General features: G+C 42.0%; 1 protein-coding gene across 1 annotated transcript in view; it reads right to left on the bottom strand.

Annotated features, from left to right (window-relative positions):
- Positions 1–4,937: 4,937 nt before the first annotated feature.
- lrmda (leucine rich melanocyte differentiation associated) overlaps positions 4,938–20,439 on the bottom strand; it is a 203,044-nt gene continuing 187,542 nt past the window's right edge. The window contains exon 7 of the mRNA XM_041050327.1: positions 4,938–6,500. Coding sequence (XP_040906261.1) covers positions 6,421–6,500 — 80 coding nt within the window. The 3' untranslated portion in view covers positions 4,938–6,420. The remainder of the gene's footprint in view (positions 6,501–20,439) is intronic.

The following is a 20,439-nucleotide window of genomic DNA, read 5'->3' as shown; positions in this document are numbered from 1 at the left end:
AAGGATTTCATTTGTGCTAAGCTATGCCCCGGGGAGGTGGGCTGGATCTCCGTGTCTTAAAGAATGGCCTCAGAACAGATCTCCCTCACCGTTTCCTCACCATTAGTCACTGCTGTGTGTCAAAAATCGACTGCTTCTGTATGTCACTGTCAATAGCCAAGGCCAAGTTGCGCCATTTGAGAGTCTGCCCTGCAGAGGACCCCAGAGATAGGATCAGAGAGCCGCAGGAAATACCACTGAGTCTGGCATGCAACACAACACACTCCTCCCTCAGGTCACACTACTGTGGGGGCCCATAACGCGTATTCATATGAAATGTATGAATATTGTTTTGCGGTTCAAAGACGGTCATGGGAAATATACTCCTCTATTTTGAAGTGGGGAGTGGAATTTCTGCATCCACCAAGCTTCCCATGGTGATCCAGAATGACAGTAACATATACTACAGGAGCCAGTTGCATTAAAGTGTGCAATCTCATTGGTACCGGAGGTGCACATCACTTGGCTCAGTGTACAGTACAGTGTTTGTTCAAGAATTCTCTTGTGCCTCAATGGAGTAATACAGAATTGCCCATGTGAGAAAATCATCTGTGTCTCCTGAGGGCTTTTACTGGTTCTTGTTCATGTCCAGTTGTCAGATAAACACACGTGCACAAACAGACATACACATACAATCAACGTCTCCACCCTCAGGTCCTGGTACTGTAGAGAAAAGTAGTAAACGCCAGTATTTCCAGGAATTTCCTTTGAAATGTTTGATTGTTCAAGTCAAGCATGTAAAATCAATGGCTGATGCTTTGTGTCATGTTAAGTATAGCTGTAGGGCCTAAGGGTGTGAACATTAAAATGCAAACATTACATGCCCTCTGCCATACCATTCTGTATAATTACTGTATGTTCTCTGCCAAATGAATGGGGTTGCTGTTTTAATGATGTAGCCGAAGCAATAAAAGAGAAAGTGTCTGTGTTAATATTCATCTGATAACATGCAGCCACTGGAAAATATTGTATTTTACGTGTTTCTTCTATATAAATGTCTTATTAAAACAGAATTTAGAGAAGTGATTATAAATCAGGAACAAAGAGTCAAAATTTCACCCTGAAATTGCATCAAACAATCTTTCACTTCAAAACAAAAACAAAACAAAAACGTGTTGCATTGTTGTCATACAATATTTAGCACTGACACTGACAATAATTAATATTCATGAGCCTGCGACTTTGCAGCCCCTCAGGATGGTTAAATTAATTATGCTAACAGGGTCATTTAACTGCTTTATTCAAAGCAAGCAATTCTCGTGCAATAAATGACACAATAATTACGCACACAATCTAACAAGAGGACAGTGACAAGTGGAGGAGTGACACACTCATCTCCATAAAGTACAAAGAACACATTTATACGCACGCACACACACAACAAACAAAACAAAAAAACTGCAGTAAAATCTGTACAGGCAAGATGAAAGAATAACAAAAACCACCTAACGGTTCTACATCCGCTGCAGCTCTCCTCTGTATGAGTAGTAAATATGATTTGTTACCACGTGTTATTATTTAGCGTTATTCATCTTCTCTGTCAGTGCACACAGAGGGGTAATAGAAATGCCAGCAAGGTGGCTGATTTACTTAGTAAAATTTTCATCTCAAGGCTTGCGAGGCATGATTGGAGTCTGAGAGTAACGGGAAATCATGCATTATGTAGGCGAATCTGACACGACCTTGAGACTTCTCAGCACAGACCATATATTACCATCAGAGCGACCTTCCCATCCCGAAGATACATCTGATGTGTTTAAGGCTGTTTTACAATGCATTAGGAGGGCTTTACATGTGCTGAGCTCACTTTATTTGCTCATACATTTCACAGGAAGAGTTTAGTGTCAGGCTGATGGGGACCATTCACAGTGACTGAGTCACTTGTCGAGACAAATGAGCCTGTGAAAACAGGCAGAGGCGGTGGATAATAAGCATTTCAAAGCAAATTCCCACTTTTCCCTTTTTATTTCCTTCCAATACAGAGCACATTTACTATTCAGTGAGCCCTTGCTGATTCTAGCTCATCATGTATTCTCACCTGCCGCGATTGATTGACCTGCATCTTGAAGACAGAGAATGGATGTAATTTTTCCCACCAAGTGATGGAGCGTCAGGATCAATATTCTCACTGTTGGTTAAGCTTCTGCAACCTTTAGAATATCATCTCCAATCGATCTCTCTCACATAATTGTCAGCATTTTCAAATCAAGTATTTTTTTTGTCTCTTGTACATGCTAATGACACTTGAAATGCCTCACGGTCTTGCTTTATGACCCGTTGAAATACCCAAGGTAAAGGGCACAAAACACAGATTCATTAGCATGTTACATTCATTGTCCATGTCTCTCACCTTCTACTTTTCACCCCTGTGATATAAACATGTGGAGAGATGGAGGCCATGTTGTATTTCCATATAAAAAGCCCCATAATTATAGGGGGGATGAAGACGGTTGTTCCTCTTATCAGAGGAAATGATAAGGGACTACCAGGCCCTGTGAAAGAACAGAGTCCATTTTGATATAATTGGCAGTGGAATTATTTATGACATTAATTGCCACATTATCGACTGGCTGTCAGCTCCTGTGTCAGTCTGTCCATCTTTCTTAGCAGAAAGAGCCAGCTCAGCCTGGTGCCCACTGACAAGCTAATTACTACAGCACAACCCTGAATGACAAATGTTACTCATCTAAGACTGGGTCCGGAAATAAGGGCCACTCCAAGCCCCCCCCCCCCCCCCCAGTACCCAGCTGCCACGCCCCCCTGGTTGGCCTCTCTGGATTGAGTGAGAAAGCAGTGTGCTGCCAAATGTCTTCAGGTGCAGGAGGGAAAGAGTTTGTATGTCAGGGAGGAAGAGAGGGAGAGGGTGAGAGAGAGAGAGAGAGAGAGAGAGAGAGAGAGAGAGAGAGATGGGGAGAGTTTTCTGGAGCCAGGGGGACAGTTAAATCTAAATCTCACCCCATCCTGTTTGCTGCTCTGCTATCAGTGGCCAGTTGTCACTCATAAAGACAAGTCCTTTTTTTCTCCCTATGCCTTCTTGTAAATTTGCATTAGCTCATGCCAATCAGTCATCGGGCTGTGGGCTGTTATGTAGTGATGGGGTGATTGGTCCCTAGTTGTTCTGACAGTGAGTCACACACTGGTGTGCCTTTTGGGGAGGTGAATTGTGCTGTGCCACCAATGTAATATATTGTAGAGCTACAGAGATTGTAAAATATGTTCATGCATTTTAACATACCCAAAATCTGAAAGTGCTGCAATACTGTGTCACAATTACCATACAAAATAGGGTGTGCAATAATATACTTATACTTCTTTGCAGGTAGTATACAAAAAAGTCAGAGTACTCTTCTATAGTGTACTAACAAAACATTAAACAAGACATTTACTTTTAATTATTTACAAACAGTGACATTTTTATTTTCAGAGATGTTGCTAGAGCTTTCTCACTATCATCTTTTTTTATTTTAATTTGCTTTAAGCATTACACTGCAGGGCATGTCAGTCTCTAAATTTTCTTTCCAACAAAAACATCTATAAATGTATTGTCACTTTTGCCATTTTTCCAATGTGAATGTACTATATTCTGAAAATCCTGAATGGTTCACACAAGCATGCATACAAACTGAAAATATGTAGGTACAGAGTTATACCTTCTTTTTGACTGCACACACAGTGGCTAGCAAAGGAGCCTGCAGGGCTACTATAACAGAATGTCACTGATCTGCACTGATGAAGTGGCGTGCCATTTGTTCATCCAGGAAGTTCCCAAGGAGCAGCAGCAGTGACAGAGCTGAGGGTCAAGGAGGGCATCGCCTACAGGTAGATCTGTGGCTCATACCTTAATTAATCTACTGCCCGTGATGCCAGGCATCCCATTCATCCCCTCGCATGCACAAAGGCGCATGTCAAGCATATGTCAACCCACTCTGGCACTCCCCGCCCATCCCATAATGCAGTTTGTGTTGGTGTGGCAGCTTGGGATGCATCCCTGACGAGGATAGGAAGTGACACACACCAAACTCGGTGTGTCCCCCAGCCAGCTCCGGTGGCTCGGGGCCTGTCAATTCCAGCTCTGTCAGTGGCACTGGCTCAATGGCAGTGCCTGTGACACATGTCACAAAGTTTTAAATGTCTGCTCTTTTCAGCAGGATGGCTGGGCGCGCGCCGCAGCCAGGGGAAGGATGACATTTTGTGTCGTGCGGGGGGGAACTTGTTGTGGCTCCCCTCTTCCTGTCTCCTCAGGCTGTCAGCCCCAGTTTCCCCTGAGCATATTAAAACACAGACAAATAAACCTTGTCATTTTGAAACGCCGGCACTAGTGACCAGGCTCCTGAACGGCATGTCAGCTGGAATATGGTCACACAGTCCTGTAGGAAGTGGTGTATAAGCACATGCAAGCAAGCACACATACTCTGACGTGCACAGAGTCTTGTAAACTAGCACAAATGTTTAAGCTAACAGAAATGAGAAATAAACAGACACAGACGCGGTGAACAAACATTGCATAAGGCTATCTCTGACCTTTCCTTCATCTGTTCGTGGATGATTGACGCACTAGACTGAAACTCATCATGTTTTCTTTCAAATCCCAAATACAGCAAGCCTTTCCTCTCTGTCTCATCAACATGGTTTATTAAACTACTCCACCTCTCAAGAAATAGGTAATGTACTGTTTGTGCCTCATGACTTGACATAAGATTAGTCAGTCAGGAACATCATTCTCGAGTACTTCTGTGGTTGTAATGATGAGTAACACCGTGCTATTAAAATATTGATTGCCTCTTTATGCTTTACACAGGAAAAAATATGAATGTGATGGGCATTTGATCATTAGGAAACAGTGTGCTGTGGTGGAAGAAGGAATTAATGTGAAAGCACGACAATACCTTAAGCTCTACATCAATCTGACAGGACCCTTTTAATCACTTGAAGACATCCAGCAAATGCAATTTAACATCAGCTACATTACATCATTCATTCTTTTCTGAATTTCAGATTGGAAAATTGCCCAGAGTACTGATATTTAAAAAAAAAAAATGTTAAGATGTAAAAAAAAATGGCAGCACTTTACCTTAGGCTGTTGTGATAAGGTATTACAAATCATCATTAACACATTACAAGTTCACTGGGAAACCACAATGATTGCAAAAGTATTACAAAATGTAAACAGACAAAATGCATTTTAACACATTTAAGGCAAGCGTATGGTCAATTTTACATTAAATGCAATTTTTTGAAGATTATGCATTATAGTTTGTTAACAGGTCATCACAATGCAATGCAAATAATGAAGGGAAGATTTCAGTATTAAGTAGTGAATTGGTTGAAGCCAAGCAGCGGGACAGGCACAATAACATAAGTAAATGGCACCACAATACATAAAGCTATACCTGGAATGAGCACTTGGTTACAACTCTGTTCTGCATTAAAACCTGATACTGGAATGTTTTTGACTTTAAAAGCTCTGTTTGATACATCTCTTATAGACAACCACACATGCTAATATATACTTTTAACAGAAACTGACCAAATCATGGCTCAAATATCAGATATATGTCTGACTTTTAAGAGCAGGTTCTCTTTCTCCACTAAAATAAAAGCAATTCAGTCAAATTCATTCAAATAAAAGAGGGCAAAGTACTCTGCCACAAACTAAACAAGACTGATCATGCCTCAAGTTTTGACTGAAAAGGAGTGTTTAAACCAATCTTTGGAATGTCTTAACAGCAGTTATATGTGTGTGTGTGTGTGTGTGTGTGTGTGTCTGTGTCTGTGTCTGTGTGTGAGAGAGAGAGAGAGAGAGAGAGAGAGAGAGAGAGAGAGAGAGAGAGAGATATGAGTGCACATCAGGCCCCAGGTGTGTGACCGTCACCCCTTTCACCCTTGATTAGTGGCGGTAGTGGACGGGTGATCCATCATGGCTGTCAAAGAAGAGGATGCAATTGGCTGGGTCTGTTTGTCACTGACTGAGTGCAAGAGAACAAGAGAGAGAGAGAGAGAGAGAGAGAGAGACTGTCCTTTTGTGTGTGCATGTGTGTCTGCAGCGGTTGCTGATGCTTAGAGGCAATCATGTCAGTGGGAGTGTCATCTCTGACTCTGACTCCGAGCTGGAAGCAGGGAGGCAGAAGCAGACTGAGCTCACCAGAAGAGGCCATAACTATGGGGCTGGAATATGATCTTTAAAAAAAAAAAAAAAAAGATTCACCTTACATAACCACAACAACAGCTTTTGATAAAGTTTAAATCTTTTTCCAGTGGGAGATTAGGTGACTCAAAAGTCACCAGTGCTTTTTTAATAAATAAGAGATTGGTTTGATCATCTTTGCTTCTGTTAACACTCATCGTCATTCATGTCCCTCTTTATGTCTGACCGGCTGTCCATCAGAGTTGGTCGTTTCGAATGAATCTGTTGCCTTCTGAGTGCTTGCCATAGTAGACATAGCGGCATTTGGCGAATACCCCTAAAAACATAATGAGAGGAAGTGTGAGTCATGTCTGTAATTTTATAGATAAAAAAGCAAAAAAAATATTTGATCAAAAATTGAAAAAAAAGGACACATTTTAATGCCTTTGCTTCCTTTTATTCATTTAGCATTTGAGACTAGAGTACACCTAGACTGTTTGACTGTGTTCACACCTGGATATATCTATGTGCACGTACCATCAATATGTAGTGACCATTTGTAACTGGATTTACACTGTATGTCTGGGAATATTTCAGTGCTAGACAGACTAGACAGACAAGCTTAGCATTCGCTAATCAATAATTTCTTTATCATAAAAATTTGAGCTGTAATTCATATATTTAATATCTGTGTTTGAGTTATAGATGAGCAGGAGTGGTTCCCAACCTGTGAGACAAGACCCTCACAAACCAAAATACCCCCCCCCCCCCCCCAACGCCAACAAAATAAATAAAACAAAATAAAATAAAATAAAATAAAATAAAAAAAACTTCACAGTCATAAAAGCTTACTTGTATCTATTTATATATGTATATAAACCAGTTATGTAGCTGAAATCAAACCAATGCAAACCAGGTCTCTAATAATGGCTGCATCTCAAGTAAAACTGCAGGAGAAGACCATAAACAGATGTGAACACAGAATGAGTCAAAAAGAAGGCTTAACACTTTATGAGGTAGTAAATGCATTCAGTGTGTTCATTTCACCTTAAGGACACAGGCGATAAGTTTTAGTGAGAAGCACTGAATGTAAACAAAACCTTGTTTGTTTACAATTGTGCAAAAACTCCACAGGGTAGCTTTAAATGGCAGGACAGAACAGGGTCTGGGTCTGCTCCTTATAGGGGATGAGAGGGGTTGCTGAGAAGGATGAGCATCTTGTTTCTCCGAAAGACCAGTGTGGCCTCAGGGCAAAGTCCTGACAGTAACAAGCTCACAGCCACCCACGTACACTCACACATATAAATACACACACACAGACACTGAAGCATCACAGCAAGCAATTATTCAACTATCAGCAGGCAGGGGTGTGGTACATTTGAGTGTATGTGTGCAAATGCATGTAGCAGTCTAATAAAACACGCTAGATAATACAGATCAATTTAGGAGCTGAGAACTTGCTACTAGATTCAATTTATGCAATTTCTTGCCATGGTACCGCTGTTTCAATCAAATGTTTCATTTGATTTGCTTCCTGAAAAAGCCCTATCGAGAGCAGCCTGAAGTTTTGGAGAGGGCTCTTCTCTCTTATTATCGCCAGTCAAAGGAGGGAAACAAAGTCAAAACAGAATATTCTCCTTCTGATTTCAACTGAAATTAAACTGCTGAAAACATTCACAATAGCTAAGAAAGTAACACAGAAGTCAGTCAAAGTCCATATTCTATCACAGTTCATCACAACAAAGAGAAATATGTTCAGTACAGAGGTCTATAGGTCTTATAGCTCTTTTGCAGTATGAACAGTATAAGTTCAACAAGTAAGACCAGGGAACTGCATATACAGACATTGTTTAATCAGACTTTTGAAAAAGAAGCCATGCTGTCTTTGCACCTCAGAGGATGAATTCAAGATGGCGGGCGGTGCTTTCTTGTTGTAATGAGAGGTGCTGTCGTATAGGGAGAGGGCTGCCCAGTGCTCTGTGGCTGGTCTGCGCTGACTCTGATGTCACAGCGCTCCCACTGCCACTTGATGAATGTGGCGGGCTGTGGCTAGGTGTCACCTCTCGCCAAATGAGGCAAGGACAAGTGGCATTAGTGCTGTCAATGATCCTCTGACAAGAGAACAGATACAGCTTTCGCCAGGCTTTTTAAATAGACATCAAGTGCATTATAGGAGGAGGGGGGCCAGGCCAGAGACAGGGCAGGAGAGGAGAGACTTATGGGAGAGGCGGTGTCGCAGAGGGATGAGGGGCGCTCCAAGCGCTAAGTCCAATCACATAATCCAAAGAGACATTGTCAAGGGCGGGGAGAGAATGGCAACTAAGTGACAGAAAGCAGAGACGGGGACAGAGATACTGGTGCCATATTAGTGCCAAGCATATTCTGATGCCACCCTCAATTCTAACCAAACCTGACACATCGCTCTCTTTACCCCACTCTCTCTGACTCTTCAAAGTATGCTCTACCAAGTCACACGCGCACGCACACATACTCACGCACGCACATATACAGTATGAAGACCTACACACAAACACACACACCAGTCCCTCGCAGCAGTAGTGGGTGTTCTGTCAGGCGGAGGAACAGTACAGCAGCAGCAGCAGCAGCAGCAACAGCAGCAGCAGCAGCAGCCCACAGGCCCGAGGACAAGCTCAGTCAATCTAAATCTGGACTTTGTAGTGGAGCAGTGCTCATTTCCCCTCATAGCCCAGCTACTTGAGGTGATCCAAACACTGAAGTGTGAGGAGCTGTCACCTCCGATAAAATCCGGGACCAGCTCCATGCCTGCCTGTTCCCCCGGTGTGTGAGGGGTACATATGTGTGTCTGTGTGTGTGCTTCTCTGACAGTGAGGAGGTTGGGACGCAGGGGAGGGGGTGAATTCCAGCTGCTGTGATTTGCCTGGGGATATAGGTGCCACGGCTGGAGACTGGGCTTGACACCACAGGACTCGGGGTGTCTCACAGCGCTCTGATCATATGGGTGCCGGGGCCTTTCACATATTCACAGCTTACCCGGCGAGAAACTCACTCTCTCCAGGAGTGGGGCCCTTAAAGAGATTACCCATTGAGGTACCAGAACCAAGGCTCCTATAAGACATTACCTAGAGGGGATATATTTGTAGGTTGCTACCAAAGCCTTTCAGAGATAACCTTCACAGATGAAGGAACTGAAGCTAAAGGCCCCCCAAGCCTTCACACTCTGCTGAGCTCGTCACTAGCCCGTGGGGACTCAGGAGGATTGGAGCAAACACATTCTGTGATTCTCCAGCACCAATCAGAAAACTCTGGACGATGTGTGACCTGTGACTCTCCAACAATGCTTAAAAAAAACAAAAAGCTACATCTGTGATCAAAGTAGAAGAGGAAGAGTAAATTAAGGGAAAGAACAAAGACCAAGGATGAGGTCTGTTTCCCAGGGGGTGATGGAGTATATAAATGTGTCTCTTAATTTTCTGCGCAAGCTGGTTCAAGCTCAGCTACATTTCAGCCTTACATCAAGCAGTGTGTTTTATGCATAAACACATTCCAGAGTGCTGCCTTCCCTTCACAGCGAGAGCTTGCTCTTATTACGAGAAAAACCGGGAGAAAGATGGGGTGGCTGGAGACACAGAAGGGAATAACTAAGCCAAACTCAGTCTTACATAACGCGCTCTGAGGGCACGCTCACGCCTGTGGGGTTCCGCCTGATGAACTGATACTTAATAACAAGTGGTACAGTGCCAAACCCAGTAGTCTACAACATCCTCTGTGTATCCTAAGCCATGGATGAGCACAATTGAATCAACACCCACACTCTCAAACATACACACATTATCACCAACCCATACACACTTTGATCTCAAGCACACAAACACAGCACACAGTGAGAACAGTGGGAGCAGCCATTAAAGTGACAGATTAACAAAGTGATGTGGAGGCTAATGCTTCCATCATGCCCTGGTGGAGGAACAATCGGGCCTTTGTTCTGCAGATGTCACGCAGCACCTTGTTGTTTTTAAGGGGAGTAGCTAACTCTCTTGTCTTTATTAAATGGCTGTACAGTCGGTATCTTGTATCTTCCTCTTGGTGAATGCAGCAGTGTAGGTTCATCGTCAGACAGTCTGGTCGTTTCAGAGCTGATTACCCAAATGTGTGCATGTGTCCTCTCTACAGGGGCTTGATGGGCCATTCTACCACTGTATTTACTGTGAGTAAACCAGCTGTAAAAAGCCTCCTATGTACAAGTGCTCCAATATCAAATCAACACATCTGATAACCAAAGTTATTTCTTGTGAATACATAGAAGTATATAGGAATCTATATGAAGTATAATCAGTATGTATAGGGCAGAAAATAGCTCTATAAATTACTATGTCCTGTAGACAAACAGCTGAGGACTCCTCTTGTCAAAGGTGCAATCAGTGATACTTTATTTTCTTGTTGTGCAAAATGACGATATATAAATGGAGGTTTACAAGTGTTGTTGATCAATACAGTATCAGTCAGTTAACAGTTCCAGAGATTTCAAGGTGTCCAGCTGCAGCAGTCCAGCTCATGTTCTTGGTTCTGGTGGACAAACTCCTTTCCAAAGACATTTCAATTTCTGAAGAAATGCAGCCCCCTTGAACTGTCAGATTTATATCTGCTAAAAATAAGTTTCCACTGGATACTCTGCGACACAGTTTCCACTTAATATTACAATTTAGTGGAAAGACTGTCTAATTTAGTCCAACTGAATAGATAGCAGAAGTCCTGTCTTTTTCCAAGATAGTCTCTGTTTCACTATCCTCACCTCAACAGTGCATTTTTTTTTCATTTGTGTCATGTGTTGCAAGTAGATTTGTAATGCCTGAGAGGCACTGACCAAGGTGGTGTAGCCAATGTGTTGCATTAGCTCAGCGAGTAAATGGCCAGTAAGAGATGTTAGGCAAAATATAAATTTAGGTTTCAGGTCTGGTTTAAATTTCCAATTTTGCAGTACCACTCAGATTCTGTTGGTCAGGCCTTAAAAATGTGAGCTTAGACAGGTTCAGCGCTCAGGTTTAGACCCATGGACCACACAGCAATATATATATAGCTTATATATTCATTTAGAGGGCAGCTCTGGCACTGTAGAACTACTTTATACATGTAGTCCTCACCTAAAGAGATGATCAACCTGGATACTGCTCACTAGGCAATGTTTTTTTTTTTTTTTTTTAATAAATATCTTAGATCCTACCATAAATTTTGCAAATGTACTGGACCTCTAAAAATAACTGAAAACATTTTGTTTGTTTGTTCGTTTTTTTTTTTAATTCCTCCCAACAAATAAGGAGCGTAGAAATTAGCCTGTATTAACTCTCATCGTCTGCTGCAAAGCTCATTTAATCGGCTCACACACAACTGTGTATGAATACACACACACACACACACACACACACTTACAATGGAGAAAAAGGGAGAGAGAGTGAGAGAGAGAGGGAGATGGAGTGGGTTTAATGATTGCTCCCTGCATACAATCAGCTTGACTCTTTTCAAGGGCCATCAATATGTCACAGAAAGACACATCCGACGGATGTAGCTTTTAACATCAAGGTTATCTATTCCCGGCATGAATCCACTCCCTTCACTCCGAGTTTCTTGTCCTGTCTCCTCTTCACATCTATCCTCCCCTCTCGGCTCAACTGCTCCAACTCTGTCTTTCTCCTCCTCTAGACTCTTTACACTTTTATTTGCTCTCTTTGGTTCCTCTCTTTCACCCTCAGATTTGTCTTGTTTGCTGTATTCCTTTGCCTTCTCTCCCTTTCTGTCCCACCCTCCATTTTGGCCACTCAGCCAACAATTCCATCAGTGCGGCAATCCATTAGGGGTAAAATGCAACGAGAGGAAGCCAATTAACAAGACAATTACACTTTCTGTATTATCTCCAAGGGTTGAAATAGCACTACCGGGCAGGTGGGGGGTGGGGTCAGATGGAGCTGGGGGCAGGCATCCATAAGAGTTGGTGTGAGAGTGACTTATGAGCTAGGGGCATAGGTTGCTGTGAGCCAGGGCTATTATTGTGGACACGATCCATCTCCGGCTGTCCTTTTATCAGTTCAGCCCAACGTCATGAGATGGAGTCACCACCTCCTCTCTATAGGGAAGCCTGCAGATAGATAACCCCCCTGCGTCCAATAAACCAACAGCCAGTGGACTACGAATCAGCCCACTGAGAGCTGGGCTGGCATACACTGCACAGTACCAGGGAGAGAAATGGAATTGTTTCACTTAGTATTGGTACACTGAACATTTGTGTAAGTGTGTGAGCATTTTCTATTTTGTACATTATACTTATAAGTACCTGTTAAATGTTTCCGAAGATGAAACGTTAAACGGTCATGGTACCAAGCAACTCAGGAGCCAGTATATCCAGGTTAAGCCTTGTATCAAATATGGGAATATGCATTTGATCTATGTTTGATTTCACATAGTCAATATAGTGGAGGACAATCAAATGCCCAATGAAATCAATCATGTAACTACAGCTGGCCTCAATTTGGCTAAAAGATGCCAGCAGGACTGGAATGCAAGGCTGTATTCATGGAGGACATATTTGCTCCAGAAGCGTATTTCTACAAGCCCTCCAGCTGCTTCTCAACAGTAAAATGCACAACAGAAACACAGAAATACACTGTAAAAAAACAGCTGTATTTACTTTGTTCTCCAGCAGGCTCAGCAACAACATCCAACGCTTCCCGAATGTTGTCTTTGTAAAAACAACATTGACAATTTATTGTACTTTTCCTCTTCAGGGATCAGCAAAATGAGACAAACAAACAAAAAAAAAGCCACCCACTGTTTTTTTCTTTTTGTGTGTGTATTTCTGTGTGATTCACATGTAGCAAGCTGAGAAAATAACACTGTGCTTTGTGAGTAAAAGTTAATAGGAAAAAGGACCACGGTGGTTGCTCCAGGCAACCGCTATTGTACATTATCCAAAAAGCTTTTGTTTTACCCGTGTCTGAAAAATGATTGATCTTAATTTATCAAATTTTGCTTCATTTTATATTATTTTATGGGGTTTATTTTTTTAACTGAAAATGAAGCGTGCCATGAAATTTTATAATGAAAATTTGATTTTAAGAATGGCAGAATTTACCCATTTAGTATGTTATCGTCAATAACAAAGACCAAGAATTGCGCTTGTACTGTGATGCTACTTAGTTTTGGGCGTGAAATTAACTACCACACAATACCACACTGATTGCTCTGCATAAAACTGTACACAAACTACAGGTACAGAGAGTGAAGAAGAGAGAGTAACAGCAAGAACAATAAAGCAAGTGAGAATGTCATTCAAGCAGAACATTAATGACATAAACATGAGGAGCATGTTATTATCATTTTATACGCATTTCTCAAAGAAGAAGTGAAGGCTTAACATGACATGTTGAAACTAAATCTATCCTTACTCCATTTTCCCTATACTAATATACCCTTCTGTCAATTAGTTAACCATTTTAACAGATGAGGTGTCACCCATATCTCAGCCTCAAACAAAACTCCTGCCTGTAACTTTGAGAATTAAAGTGACATTTGCCCTCTACCAATAAAAAATATTTAGTCCATTAAACATAAATACCTGTCATTATGATACATACCCTGGGCTCAGGCCTTCCCTGTTCCCCCTCCTGGCTGTTTACTGCGGCCAAACAACTGCAGTGCCTGCATGTTCTCAACTTCAGTGTATTGATTAAACTTTTAAATAGCTGCCATATAACCCTGGGACATCAGGAAGATTAATTTGCGTCAATGTTCATCTGTAATTCATTAGCCATTTATACTCTCCACATCCACACAGGCTATCAGGGAAATGCGCCCCATTTTTCACCCAGGCAGAGGCTGGGGAAAAGGCAGAGAGAAGGAGGGATGGAAGGAGGGCAGGAGAGACAGGAAGGAGGGGATTATACTGCCTACAACACAAGAAGTAGTATAACAAGCCAAGAGTGCAATGCAAGGCTTGCAGGACAGTAAAACATCCAGCAGTTTTAAATGAAGACTACAAAACAAACATTTACATAAAGTACACGGTGTGGTTAAATAGCAATATAGGGAAAGGTACTCACTATTAGCTATCAGTTGCTGAACTGATTGTAATTTGCAGTAACACTCTTGGCTTAACAAGCCCCCATAATGATATGCCTGTCCATCACACTGGAGTAAGACAGCATAACTGTTACTTTCTCTGTTGACATGGGATGAGGCTCTGACGTCAGACTTTTCGAACACTTCTCACCAGGCAGTCTGACATGTTGTATACTTCCTGTCAGTCAGTCAGTCAGTCATCGGTCTGTCACCCATTCATTCAAACATCATGCTTTGCCACCATAGCGTATGTGTGTGTCCATGCACTCACGCACGCACGCACACGCACACGCACACGCACACGCACATGCACACACGCACACGCACACACACACACACACACACACTCAATGTATATAGTTACATATAGAGGGTTAAATTATTGGACAAGGAAAAGTCCAAAAGTGAGACCAAAATTTTAAAAAAAGAGAAGAGATTTAGGAGCTGTGTGCATGACTCAGATAAAAACACCAAACACACACTCACACACTCACACACACACACACACACACACACATGCAGGGCCAACAAAAAAACACAAAACAGGGAGAATGAGTGTGTGTGGGAGATGGAGAGTTGAAAGATTTGCTATTGCCACAGGCCGATAGTCTGTCAGGGGAAGGTTGCTGGGTCATGGCTCAACCAACCCTGATCAATACCAGGTTGATTTTGCCACATGATTCTCCTTAAAGCGCAACAATAACATAGTGAGTATGTTTTCATAAGCTTCAGAAACTGAGGGCTACTGTTTCAGAAGGTGCTGTAATTAGGGTATTTCCTGGCAAAATAAACAAAGAAATTATAGAGGATATAGGATAAAACATAGTCTTTAAACAGGCAATACAATGCAGTGCACACTGTATGTATCGGTTATGTTTTGAGCTTATCAGCAGCATTAGTTAATGCATGAAAAATGACTCTCCATCATTGTCAGTTCACTAAATGGCTGTAATCAAACACTTTAAATTGAGGATGGCATTATTCATTGATGGGTGAATTACAGTTATAACCAGATAAATGTGTATCAGTCTTTGTACTTTCAACTTATGAGGATGAGAAGGAAATTGAATTCTGGGGCACATAAATTTTGACTGAAAACAGATTACCATTGTGGGGGGTCTAATGAAAAAAAAATGGTGAAATTAATTTCAGTGACATTTATTCTGCATCGGGCTAGGAGAGAACACTAGTTACAGTAGCTCTGGAGTCTGGAGATAACAGGAGGGTTTAAGGCACGGGACTCACAGGGGACAGTTCATAAAGTCCTAAGTCCCCTTGGAGTGCTTTTCTCAAGGCACCTACCATCATCTAGCAAATTCACTGACAACACACACCTTACGTATGAATAAACACAGGCTCTCCTGTAAGCACAGCAATGACAAGTCTGTTATTTACTGTTAGAGTTATTGAAGGGGTTCGTCTGCCCTTAAGGGCACATGAAACCACTAATGATGCCAGTAATCATAAGCGTTCATTTTCTCCATCAACATGTGGATCACAAATCACCACACATGCACACCACATGGCCTGACACTGATCGATTGTGTTCTTCATTACACCCAGGATTTCTAATTAAAAGAAAAGCACAGATAAGTGGTTCAAACCTCTGACCGAAATAGAAAGAAAAAGTGAAAATCGCAATTAGAGGTTTGGCTGTGTTCGGTAATGGTGCTGTTAATAAGAGCGGCTGGTGAGTCACTCAATGAAGGTTTAATCACTGGGACAGGATTCAATAACAAAGGAGCATAATATTAATCACCAGAGAGTGATAACTTCACTGTTCATCTCTTTGACATTGGAGGAAGGGATGAATTAATGATGCTCTCCATCCGAACACATTAAATAATAATTATCAGGCAAAACAGCATGAAAGGGACTGCATAATGAACCCCATTGTCAGGTCAATTACAACCACATAAAACTGTTCGAAGGGAAGTAGCTTGTTACTGGATAGCCATACCAGAAAGGACAGCGGTGGCTTTATCAGTGGAAGGTACTGGGCAACGTATTTCGTCTGATATCAGGACTTAAAATGTGTTGAGTGTTTGAAATCCAGTCACACTTAGAGGGCACTGAAACTCTCTCTAACTGCACATGCCTACTGTAAAAAGCTAGAAGCGTTCAGCGAGGCATTCAGTGAGGAACACATCGAAAATTGGTTAGCAAAAGATAAATGACATGACAATGACAGTGTTTTTCTGGCTCTAAAGCAATGTCAGTCGCTAAGTGCCATGTTAACTAAACTCAACTGCACAGACAATGATGGACTTCACGCATCGGTGGACAAAATGGCACCTCGCTACCTGTCACTGGCAATTTCCATCAAATCAAAGATGGCCAGCAAATTTAGCCACAAGAGGAACTGCTGCTGGAGTTTTACACATGCATATAAACATGCACAGATAATATAGGCGCGCATTGTGCAGTAGTTTCTTCCTTTATCCCACCATCAAATTGACAACGGTTGTTTCATAAAGCTCTTGCCTTTCACTGAGCACCAAGCACATCACCTTGTCCGCTAGCTTGTCTTTTTGAGCTAGACATCAATTACCGCATGGCTGCTACCACTCTGAGACACTCTCTTAAACAAACAGCCTGGCAAACCCCGGCTTGACACATATCAATACTAGTCTGACGTCTTCTTCCACAGTCGCCCCCCTCAGACCCTGGCTGGCCGCACCTGTCTGACCGGAGTGCCCAGGGTTGGCTGTAGTCCTTCACACTTCCTTCCCCTGCAGACATCAAACACTTATTACTCCCCATCCTGGCCCTGCTAACTGACTGGCCTGTCTGGGCCACACAGAGACCCCATTATTAGAGTCATTTCAGTGCCCATCCTGATGCCTGTTAGGCAGTTCTCTACCTGGGGCTCCTGCTCCCTGCCTGCCCGACTGAGTGCCTGGCCAGCCAAACAGTGATTGGACATGACATGGTGACAGAAAACAGGGGAGAAGGGCAATAGAAATAAAAGAACAGAGATGGCAGAGTCAGGCAGACAGAGATGGGGAGAGAGGAAGGTAGGTATGTTAGCCGGGGCCCTTGTGGCGTAGGGTGTGCCCATCAACACGGATGAGCGTTAGCCAAGAGCCGCATGTCACAATGATGGAGGGGCTAGATCACTCACATCAGAGCTTCATCTGACTGGAAGATATCAATCTCCAGGCCTAATCCAAAAGGACATGGTAAAATATCCTTTAACATTGCTCTCCCACCCTGCCTTTGTGTGTCCCTTCCTTCTGTCTCTCTCGCAGCTGAAAATGTGCATAACCTTCATTGTTGGACCTCAATCGACCGCACTCATTTTCACATCCCATTTCCTCTGTCTCTAGCACTGACAGTCAAATTATGATGGACAAAATGGTACCTTGACATATGGCATTTAGCACAATTTGTCACTATATGTGGCAAGAAATAAGAAAAGAAAAAAAAAAGCATAGATCACCACCTGTGTGCACAATCAAGATCAGGGATTCTACCTGTATGTTTTGAAACAGGTCAAGCCAAGAAAATTTTAATTATACCACTTTTTATCAAAATATTTGGTTTGTTTCTTTGGTTGTTTTTTTTTTTTTTTTTTAGTCATGGTAGAGCATCTGGAAGTCGTAACAATAAGTTGACACACAAGCACCGTATGTTTATTGGTCAATGTATATGTGAATAACACTTGCATATACAATGTGTTTACACTCATTACCTAATTTCTGTAATTGCTACTTACTCTGAATGGGTAGGCTATCCTTTTGAAAAGATGCAATTTGATATATTAATTTATTCATACATATAGTTTTTATCCTGAATATGTATAAATAGTAATACATAAATTGTTCTAAATTGTTTGTAGAAAAAATCTATGGGGAGTGTATACTGTAAATATAAGGTGGAAGCAATAAAAAATTTATTCTTGGTGACATCACATGCTGCTCAAAATTATGGTTGTGTCAAATTACATACCGTCATTTCCTGCCAGAATTTAAACTGATGAACCCACAGTAGCCAATCAGGTGTGTGGCAGAGGTGATGATAGGTTTGTGTTGTGTGGAATATTTCATGGCCCCTCTGGCCTCCCCTGTGCCCCGTTCAGATGGATGGCTCCACTGTAACTCTACTTCTCTTAATTAATATGACATGTCCCCTGTTCATATGCAGAGAGCGAGGGAGGGGACAGCGAGATGACGGTATGAGGGAATGATTAACTGTGGATCTGTCCCTCCTTGTGAGAAATGATCTTGCCTCTTCTGCTCTCCCCAGTCCTCCCTCCTCCTCTCTTCATTTCCGTCTCCCTCACTCTCTCTTGTCCGTGTCTCTCTTTGGCTCACTTCATTTCTTTCTGCTCCTTCCCCTCTCTTTCTCTTTTCCCTTATCTCTGTCTCCCTCTCTCTCCCTCTCTCCCTTGCCCCTCTCCTCTCCTTTCCCCCAGACACTCTCGGACTGTCCTCAGCCCCCTGCACATCTCCTGACAGGTAGAATAATAACGCTCGTACATCACTACCCTGAAAAGTCCAATAACCTAAATCTTCACTTGCCACACACCCCGGGACTCAATTACTTTATTGACATGTAATCTTCATAAGGGGAGAAATATTGAGCATGTAAGGTCAGCCGGTTATGAAGACATATTATCATATTATCTGCATGAGGGTTGTAGGGGCTAGGACCTGACAAAGCTAATTATAATGGTACATGTTTCAGAGCTCAGAGCGTATTATCTGCTTGGCTGCTTGGTTGAGCCACAGCTGAGGTATAGAGGGGAAGGGGATGAGATTTCAAACCTAATAGGGGCTGGATGTCATCTCAGGGCATGGGAATTAATGAAGCCAAATATTATCGACTGCACATCACAGCACTAATATCCTTGATTTGGTCATTGTATTTGTCAGGATTACCTCGCCATAGTCTAATGGCTAACAGCATATCACAATACAAGCTGACCAGCAGGGCCATTTCTAAAAGTGTACAATAACAAAAAAAAAAAAAAAAGCTATTGCATCCCTTCAAGTATTGTATAAAAAGTGCAAATAAGCTGTTAGTACTGGAGCTTGAGCCGCTCCTCAGACAAAATGTCACAGTGGGTTAGTGATGGCAGGAAGGACAGATGCCCATGGCTGTGTTATCGCTTCTCTCCCAAGGTTATCTTAATATAATCCTTTCAGCTCCTGCTATTAAAATCTACTGCCTGCTACATAAAGCAAAATAATAACATGGATGATGGTACAACGTATTCTACAGTGGGTGTATTCTTCTAAATATATTTTTCTTTACCATGAGGGTATAATGCAAAAGTGAAAAAAAATATAACCGAGGTCCAATATATAACCGAGCCTGTTATTTTGACCAGAACAGCTGGCTAGCCCTGAGACATTGTATCTCAGGGTCATAGTGTGCAAACAAGAAATCGCACTGCCAGACATGTGAACACGTTCATTTCACTTTATCAAACATTATGCCCTTTTCCCCTATCTCTGTTATCCAACTGTCCGAATCCTTAGCTCAGAATTGCAGCCGCAGAAGATGCCTAAAATCGTGAGGAGCTGCCAAAGGTCATGTGTTAACACTTGTTAATGGTGTCAAATGCAGAGACATATTTTAGCTTTCTTTCAAGGCTCTCCAGGCACTCAACACTGCACAACATGGAAATTTTTGGTTTATTTGCACTAAAATATTTGGTTTTCAAAGTTTTCAACCTTTCACCTTGGAAATTTTACTGTAGTGAGTCCTGATGTTCCCCTGCATTTTTATTTTTTCATGAAGCATGGCACATAACACTCAGCTCATATGCTCAACAAATACCACATGCTGTATACAAATGCATAATCAAGGAATTGCATCTTTTTGAGCAAATACAGTATGGTTTGATGGCTAACAATTCTGAATGTTTAGTTTTGAATGCATGTTTGTCCTGGGGGAGGGGAATGAAACAAACGGCCTTTTAAATCACAACAATCTGGGATAAATCCATGTGTTTGACCAAAATGACTCAGTCAATCCAATCAGCTTGCACTGCAGCGACATAACATGCCACAAACTATCTACGAATCAAATTATGATGGTGAAATAACTTGTCTGCTCATATTATCATGACAGAGAAACCTGCTTCGTCTGTTTAAAGCGACTTAATCAGCAAATCAAAGTGACAGATTAAAAGGTTGTTTTGGACTTCCTAGCATTTCAGTGACCTCGCTCTTTTCATT

The sequence above is a fragment of the Toxotes jaculatrix genome, chromosome 11, assembly GCF_017976425.1.
Source record: "Toxotes jaculatrix isolate fToxJac2 chromosome 11, fToxJac2.pri, whole genome shotgun sequence".
In the NCBI taxonomy this organism is placed as follows: domain Eukaryota; kingdom Metazoa; phylum Chordata; class Actinopteri; family Toxotidae; genus Toxotes; species Toxotes jaculatrix.
The sequence above is the reverse complement of the archived record's forward strand: the minus strand, read 5'-3'. Positions and strand labels throughout refer to the sequence as shown.